The following is a 9,391-nucleotide window of genomic DNA, read 5'->3' as shown; positions in this document are numbered from 1 at the left end:
ACAAAAAGGTCTTATATGTTTGAGAAGTAAATAAGTAAAAATAATTGGACCAATAACTTGTTCAATTTTGTTAACCGATTTTAGTATTTAAAAATGTACTTGATAAAATTCTTGTATGTGTGCGATTAAATTAATTCGAAAAAATGTCTAAATCTTTTTAAAAAAAAGCTTTTATCCTTTATGGCTGTATAGTTGAAATAACCAAATTTCAATAGAAAATATTTACAAAACTTTTAAAAATCTTTCAGTCAATTTAAAACTTCTTTGTCACTTAGAAGCAAAGAAGTTTTTGTCTTTTGTGCTATTGTTTTTGTACAGAAATGCAAAAATATCATTTATTAAAAAAACAAAAAACATTACAATATTTTTTATTTTAATTTTATTTTGTTAAGTAACTGTGTCCATCCAACAAAATAGCGCGATTCGATTATGTTTTAATAAGGACTTTAAATCAAAATTATTAGATATTGTGATTTTTTTCGAAATAACAAATATTCAAAAAGAACAAGAAACTAATAGAGTTAAGATTCGAAGGATTAAATCGATTTTGAAAGTGAATTTTATCAAAAAATCATAGCTATAGTAAAGTAAATTAAAATATATTAGGTTCTTAATTTGGATATTAAAAAAAAAAATTAAAACACCTATTAAAAGGAAGGTGCATATTCAATGTAAATAAAGAATTAAAAGCGCATTGCGCAAAAAAAAATTTTCTGTTGTTAATATTTAAGGATATACAAGTAGAGTAAAAAAAAAACAAATTTGCATACAATATTACAGAAACCTAAGAAAACAAACAAGGTTATGGGAGTATAACAATTAAATAGAGAATTCTCGGGTGTCTTCATTCGACTTAAATTGCTTAATTAAGATACGTCCTTGCGAATTTTTTGAAAATTAATATGACAGTTTAAAATAAAGTCTACCTTAACATCGTTTTTTCTATCGGTCGATAGATGCAGCAATGTACATGCTTTTAATTTCTGCGAAAAGATTTCTTAGAAAGTCATGAATTCAATCAATATATTGAAATATGGCAGTAGGATCATATTAAGTCGATTAAAATTAACATTGAAGAAAATTATTTTTACCGACCTCTCTGTAACCACAGAACTCTCTGTAACCACAGAACGACCTCTCTGCAACCACTATAATTATTATGATAATTAGTATATGTTTTACTAGGTATATTTCTTGTGTGACTTCAAGTTATTCTTTTAAGTTAGTATATAAAAATTAATTTAGAATAATTTTAACAGAATTGTATTAAAAATTAAAATATAATTTTTTGCGTAAAGTAAAACTATTATTATGGTTATTGTATACGTATATAAAATACATATAAATATGTATGTATTCTTTACGTCGTAAACATTTTTTTCTCTTTGCTTTCATTTCATTTTTGCAACAAAATGGGATATGAAAACAAGGATCTACTTAATAGAATCACACTTAAAGGGCTAAGGTCGGCATAAAAGCAGGAAAAGAAAGTTTTTTTTTACATTTTTACTCTTTGCGTATATTCTTATAAACACTATCTAAGTTCACATGAATAACAACATCTAAACATTAACGAATGTACAGTAAATGAAAAAAAATACAATTTTATATTTTATAATTTTTTCTTTCTATTTTCTGTCACAGTCTGTCTCCAAGGACATGTGCGGCATCAGAATTATATAGAGCAAACGAAGAATAATAAATAAACAAAGAACAATAATAACAATGATAATATACAATTAAACTAAAAAGAAAAAAAAATAAAATTAATAAAATACAAAATAATAAAAAATTATATTCTATCAGCAACAATAATAAAAAAAGTTATTAATTTATTTATATAAAATAATAAGCATTAAAAATTCATAAGCAATAAATCGGTTTTACCTATAACCTAAAACGTTTAATACATTCGTGCCAATAGAGAGAGATAATTCGTTTTTAAAATTTTTAAGGTAACTTCAAAAATATTTTGTTAATAATTGCGTGTGTTGAAATATTCTATTATTGATTTATACTTAAGATTAATATGTTGTTAACTCTATTAAAATTCGGAGCAGATTTAAATTCTTATACTCAAATTTCAAATACAAAGAGATAGATTTTTATTGTTTGTTTCATTTCATTTTACTTTTGTTCAATTTTGTGTGGTGTTATGCCATATTATAATTTTTTTATAGAACTTCTGGTCATAATTGTCAAAAAGTCTTTAAAATGTCCGAACTCTTGAAGGTCCCACCATAGTTTTTTGGAGCTCCTGCCTAAAAAAGGTATTTGGCTTTAAATGGATTGTAATATCTTCCCTTTTCCTTATCAACTACATGAATTTTTATTTGAAAGACATTGGGATATCAAGCGAATGTTTGGATTTTATCTGGGTCAACAGATGGTTATCAAGTGATATCCCAGCCAGTTCTATTTCTTTGGATATTTTTTTTTTGAATTTTAATATTTATAAGTTTTCTTTTATAAAGAATTCTGATAAGGACTAACTAATATTAAAGGGGTCTCTGCTCTGCAGTTTGACGCCTCGTAAAATGCGTTGGTCTACTATCCTACAAAGGCGGATCACTTCTTCTTGCCACAGTATTAGTCTGTGTATTCAACGTTACCAGCCTTTGTACTTCCGTACCTATGTACAATATTAGCCTTTTGCAAAAAACAAAAACGCAAGGCTTTTTTTTGAAAAAAAGCAAGAAAATTTGCAATTAGATTTAATTTTTTTACAACGTCAGACAACAAGATTATATTTAAAATTTTCAAAACTTATCTTGATTTTTTTCAGGAGATTTTTCTCATTGTAACAATCTAATCAATAAAAATAAACAGTTTTAATTTTTCACACTGATATTGTTAAGACAAAGAATAGTTAATAAAAGTGGCAAGTACGTCGATAAACTAATAACCTAAAATCAGAAACAAAGTTGGTTAGCTCAGTTAAAATAGTTATAGAACTTAAAAACGTAAACTCTAGTTTATTGGTTAAGGTAAATTCTCGTAATTAATAATTTACAAATAAAAGAAAAAATAAACTTTAAATTAGTAAATTAAAAGCAAAGTTGTAGGGTTTTAAGCTCCTGTAATACGATAAATCCAACTGCGTATCCATGAGTTAGATATTAATGTATAAACCCCAGGAAAAGTGTATCTAGCACAACCTAATCCCCACGAAATAATGCCATATTGAATATTATCGATTATTGCCGGTCCGCCAGCATCACCTTGGCATGCATCTTTTTCTTCAGCATATGCACAAAACATATTATCAGTAACATATTGCTCACCATAAGAACGGCGACATTCTTCTATTGTTACTACTGGAATTTCAATCATTAACAGTTCAGAATTATAATCATTGCCTTCATTAATTTTTCCATATCCATAAACTTTAATTAGTGATGCATTTTTTGGATAATCACCAACTTCTGGTAATTTGATATATTCAACTTCTACAGGTCTACTTAGTTTTATTAATCCAACATCATCAAAATATGATTTAACGTAAGGATCATCATAGATGCGTGTCTCTGAAACGTCAACGAACATACCACCCTTATTTGAATATTTGGAACCAATACGAACTTTTATTTCAGATGCAGGCATATGGTATAAACAGTGAGCTGCCGTTAGCACCCATTCTGCTGATATAACTGTACCACCACAATATTGTATTCCATTCCAATCAAGTGATGCCATAAATGAAAGTTCGGAAAATCCTTCAATTTTATATGAAAAATATAAAATTAAAAATATTGTTTTTAAAATTGTCGCACACATTTTCCGATTTTAAATTATTCCGATAATTTTTATATCTCTATAATGTTAGGTTTTCGATATTAAACTGAATTTGCTGTTTAAAAAAAAAACAGCTTTGTTTGCGTTCTTTTGAAACATTTGTTAGATTAAGTAGGTTTTTTTATTTTATATGTGTGTTTTAGATTTCAATTATAATTATTCATTTAAAGTAAACATTTGGTTCTATGTGTATAATTTATAGACAAGAAATTTTGGAATGAATTGTTAACACTAGTTAATTAATACCTGGATTTAGGCAGATGAGTGAAATATTATGGAAAAAATTAGATTTAAATAAGTCATAAGATTTTGAGTCTAAATTTTGCGATTCACTGAAGTATTAATTGTTGTTATACGGAATTATAAATCAGGGTATTGAATATTTTTTAAGATATTTGAATGTGTTTTTACCATAATTATGTTCAGGTTCAAATTTTTTAAAATAGCTATTAGTTTTGGAAAAAAACAAAAATTACACTGTTTCAGTAATAAAAATTACTTAATTTTTGTTTGCGATTACAATTTAGGAATTTTAAGAATTATAAGCACATATTTATATCAAAATTGCAAAATAATTTCCTTGTTTATTTAAAATAGTTTTTTTTAAAGCCTAATTTTCAACAATTTTAATAACTTTATGTATAGTAATAGACTTAGCAATTTAAAAAGAAATTACAGCTACAATCTTATGGCAATTTGCGATCAAATATTTTAAAATAATTTTAAATGAATTTTATGTTTAATATTGGGCAAAATTTTTAAATTAAAATAATACTGTGTACATACCCTTATAAATACACTTTTATATACATATTATGTGTGCGTGTGTACATAAGTGCATAAATAATTGGTGAGTCTAGTAAATTTAATAATGTTTAAATCATTATTTTCTTAATAATATTGCTATGTATATAGCAGTAATCATTTAGTTATAATGAAAAGCTCTTGAATTAACAGTTACACTGGCATACAGCGTTTAAACTTTTTCCAAACTGAAATAATTTGTCTATTGTTTTACAAAACACAATTTTAACAACTAAATGTTAACTCTCATACAAAATTATTGGACCTCCAATATGCTTTTATTTAAGTTGCGTAAACTTTCAGAAGTTGACAAACTTTCAGCTGACTTAACTATATTATAGCTTTTAGATTAGAACATTACCAATGTCCCATTACACTTTTTAGTGATCACAATGGATTATGGGCGGTTATGTGATCACCATATCCATTTACCGGTTCAATTACTTCCGGTAGCAAACTCAACTCACATATTCAACTTCAACAAGTTCTATCAATTAGATCCGATCACCATTTTTCACCATAAGGAACTAATTGACAGAATTTATTGAAGTTGAATATGTGAGTTGAGTTTGTTACCGGAATTAATTGACAAACTTTTCAGGGAGTTCGGATGACATAAAGTGAAATTCTACTAAGAGCCAAATTCATACTTTTCTAATTATATTAACTCAAAGCTTACAAATGCCCTCAAAATTTGAAAGGAGTATTTAAAAAGCATTTTCATAATTTTTACTAGACTACTAGACAAAGTATCTTGCAGACCAAATAAGATTTTTTTCTTCTGAGATTGTTCACTTTTATGAGAGTGTTCACTTTCTTGTACTTATTTTTCGATTTACTTAAAAAGCAAAAAAATTAGTATTCATCATAAAAAGTATAAAGATTAGTTAAGAAAGCACTAAATAACAAAGTGATAATAGCAGTAGAATTATTATTTTCTGACTGAACAAATGAGATATGTTAATTTCATATATTACATAAATTTAAAATTAATTTAGAAATAGTGTAGGTAAACACTATTTATATTCATAGCAGTATAGTACAAGTACAATATTCATATTTAAAAAACAGAGTAAATATTTTCCTTTTAAAAAAAACCCTCACAATTTGTACATTAATCACATACATAATTAGGAATTCGGATTTCAAATTCATCTGCACTTTACATAAAAATTCAATTTCACAAAATCTATTTGTTTGGATAAATATTGTGATATATAAATACATGCATGAAAAATAAAAAATTAAGTGGTCGACCAAAATCATAGTTTATCAAAAGCCACATTTTACTGTGACATTTTAAGTTTAAATTTCCTATTTACAGTCGATCCTATTTAATATTTACTTTGCATATAGTAGCAGACCTCGGTTATATTCACAATAATTTTAACAAGAAAAGACCCCATCATTCACTTTTAGATGCTTGTACTCGTGTAATAGAAAAATCACCTTACAGAGAAGTTTTTTAAAATCACAAAACTTCGATATACATAAATAAATTTCCTATTTCATTTAAAAACGGCCGCTTAAAATCACATAATTTAAATTTAACGAAACGGGAGAAATAAACTATCGAATATAAACGCATATTCTTTTAGAATATACTCTTTACAATTTTGGTGTCGTGTCGTCAATTACAATTTATTATTGTCTGTTACTGTTTTTCTATACATTGAACGCTTGTATTTCCGCAAAAAAATGTAAAACCAAATAATGCGCTATTCTTTATTTAAGGCCCTGCAATAGCCTTTGTATAAATAAAAAGGTGTTTTTGAAGCTTTTATAATTTTTGGAACAGAAGTTATAAGCAAGAAAAGTATGGTATGATAAAATTTTTTTATTTCTTGGGAAAATGTTTATGGGATTAAAGAAGGGTATTGTGATTTTATTATCGAAATTATTTTGTTTATTTTTGACACAGCAATTCAAACTTACTAAAAATGTCAATATTATCTTAATTTTTTTTTTTCATATACATTGGTTCTCGGATATAAAAAATTCGCAATATACACTTTTTCGTTCTTGTCTAAGAGAAAGAAGTTATTCATATATAGTTCTAATTCGAAACTTTAAAAGACAAAAATTTCATTAAAATCGGGATGTCTGAGAACCCTAATTAGCATAAAGACTGAATTAGATTTCCAATTACCATTTCCAATTACCAGAATTCCAGTACAGTAGTGCGTTAAACCATTTGTTAAAGAAAATGAGGTATAAATTTTTAATATATTGTTATAAAACTAAAACCCTTATTGAAATTAAACATATTATTAAAATTAACTCTCAATTTAGATTAAATCTTAATCTAAATTGAACTTATGTAATCGTGTACTGGTATAAATGTTCATATTATAAAAATAATAAAAATCTACAATTTTTCTATTTTCAGCAATGATAACTTTATCAACTTTAATTACATGGATTATATTTGCAATCATAATTATAATGCTTTTGCCAAAGGCACCAACTCCAATTAAGATGTTTATATTTGTAATAGGGGTGGGTGCAATAGCTATGTTTTTTTTACCTTATCTTATATTTCGTCCTCGAGATTACAGGAACTGTTTGTAAGTATAATAAAAAAAAACAAAATTATATTTTGAATCCAAATATAATTCAATTTTTATATTCTATCATAAAGGGGTCCAACATGGGTTTGCAAACATTTTAGCCGACTTTTAGGAATAACTATGGAAGTACGTGGTTTGGAAAATATTAGAAGAAATCATGGTAGTGTTGTGATAATGAACCATCAAAGCGCCTTAGATCTCACTGGTAAATATTAACTTAATTGCCAAGGGTTTATCATATTTTTAATTTAAAGCAATATCCCTGCGTTAAAATTTTAAAATAAATGATTATAGAGATGAACCAAATGAATATAATTGGTTTGTGTTTATAATAATTTATTTTTTGCATTATTTTGAACTAGCTTCCAGCAATGATTTTTTTTGTATATTTTAGCAATAGCTCACATATGGCCTTTAATAGGAAATATAACAACGATAGCTAAAAAGGAATTACTTTATATACCATTTTTTGGTTTAGGATTATGGTTATCTGGTTTTTTATTTATAGATCGTAAAAATCGTAATCAGTCAATTAATATTATGAATCAAGAATCAAAAGCAATACATGAACGTCAATGTAAAATTTTAATATTTCCGGAGGGAACACGTAATTCAAATGAAATTTTATTACCATTTAAAAAAGGTGCATTTTATATGGCAGTACAAAGTCAATGTCCAATTCAACCGATTGTTGTTACACATTTTACATGGTTATATCAAAAATCATGGCGTATTAATCATGCAATCATTCATATAATGCCAGAAATTTCAACTGAAAATTATTCTAAAGAAAATGTTAACGATTTATTACAATTATGCCAGAAAACTATGCAAGATGAATATGATAAATTAAATTCTGAAATAAAACAAATGAATATGATTGAAAATAATAAATATTTTGATGATGCAAAAAATAAATAAATATTTAAAATATTAAAAAAAAATCAATTTATACAACCAAAAAAGAACAAACAAGCGATATGTACAATAAATTATAGTAATTACAGTAAACTTTATAATATATACAGAAATTAAATAAACTAGGGAAAAATTGTAGAAGCTATGTATAGAAATCAATAGATAGCTAATTTATATATGCATATGTATGTAGATATATGAGCCATATATGTACATGTTTTATTTTTCGAATATAGTTTAAGATACAAGAACAAAAAACAAGTTTATTGTAAATAAATAAAGTCTCAATTAAAATTGATATTTAAGATAAAATAATTTTAAATTAGTGTTTTTTAAATTTAATAGATAAGATGAGAGATTATACTGTGATGGATATTACAAAAGTTATCTATTTTTATAATCCAATTTATTGGCTGAGTACCTTAACTATATTCATTTAAAATTTGAAAATTCTATAAATGCTATTTGTTATATATTATACATGAGTATGCACATTTTGAAAAATGATAAATTTGTATGAATTGCATTTAGTAGCGGATCTACAGCTTTAAATTATTACTTAATAAGTACACCAAATTATTGCTTATCACACCAAATTATCATTTCAAGATAGGCATCATAGTATCAATAATGTTTACTTTTGCCGATTCCGAAATTGCATACAAAATTTATATACTTACTAGTTTGATTTATACCTATTTTTATCTAAATTTGTTGATATTTTTTTGGAATTTTCATGAAATAGAATAAATTAGAAATTTTATCAAAACTTTTATAATTCGGTTGAATTAAAATAAAGGAAATATATTTGTACTTACTTTTTTTTCATAAATTTTTATTTCCAAATATAAATTGTGTATATATTTGTATAACTTATTTAATACATTTTCTTTTTGTCTTATTTTTGTTTTTTTTTTTACAAATTATTTAATATATTTACTAAAAGAATAATTATTCCATTAATTTGAAAATGATTAATAAAGGTTCACTTTTCTTAAACATATATTTTACAAAGAAAATATTTTCTTCAAATGAACTTATTAATATTTTAGTTTTTTTTTCTGTTTTTTTTATATTATAAATTAATACATATACTAAGGGTGTATTATATACGAATATATTAAATTTATATTATATATAAGGTATGCTACTTAAGGAGGTTTAGCCTACAGAATTTCAAGTAAATAAGGCAAAATCAGAAAGGGGATTATTTTTTTTTAACTAACATTCCTTTTTTGATGTTTAGGCTAAGGACCGATAGTTTAAACAATCGTCGAATATACATTTAACTAATTTAAAATAAT

General features: G+C 25.1%; 2 protein-coding genes across 5 annotated transcripts; one reads left to right on the top strand and one right to left on the bottom strand.

Annotated features, from left to right (window-relative positions):
- Window positions 1–297: 297 nt before the first annotated feature.
- On the top strand, window positions 298–8,881 carry LOC129612409 (1-acyl-sn-glycerol-3-phosphate acyltransferase-like). 4 transcript variants are annotated; one of them, XM_055525990.1, is made up of 5 exons: window positions 298–587; window positions 1,645–1,955; window positions 6,989–7,166; window positions 7,241–7,374; window positions 7,564–8,881. In XM_055525990.1, exons 3-5 carry the CDS (start codon window positions 6,991–6,993, stop codon window positions 8,088–8,090), a joined length of 837 nt encoding a protein of 278 aa, XP_055381965.1. In that variant the 5' UTR covers window positions 298–587; window positions 1,645–1,955; window positions 6,989–6,990; the 3' UTR covers window positions 8,091–8,881. The 4 variants fall into 4 exon arrangements, with proteins under 4 accessions (XP_055381965.1, XP_055381963.1, XP_055381962.1 ...); XM_055525988.1 differs by having other exon boundaries at window positions 298–658; XM_055525987.1 differs by having other exon boundaries at window positions 298–671.
- LOC129612410 (trypsin-7-like) lies at window positions 2,962–3,783 on the bottom strand. Its single transcript, XM_055525991.1, has one exon. The coding sequence runs from the start codon at window positions 3,775–3,777 to the stop codon at window positions 3,070–3,072; it is 708 nt and encodes a 235-aa protein (XP_055381966.1). The 5' UTR covers window positions 3,778–3,783; the 3' UTR covers window positions 2,962–3,069.
- Window positions 8,882–9,391: the final 510 nt, after the last annotated feature.

The sequence above is a fragment of the Condylostylus longicornis genome, unplaced genomic scaffold (assembly GCF_029603195.1).
Source record: "Condylostylus longicornis isolate FDR11 unplaced genomic scaffold, ASM2960319v2 ptg000072l, whole genome shotgun sequence".
Classification (NCBI taxonomy): Eukaryota; Metazoa; Arthropoda; class Insecta; order Diptera; family Dolichopodidae; genus Condylostylus; species Condylostylus longicornis.
Note: the sequence above shows the minus strand (reverse complement) of the source record. Positions and strands in the feature narration are given on the sequence as shown.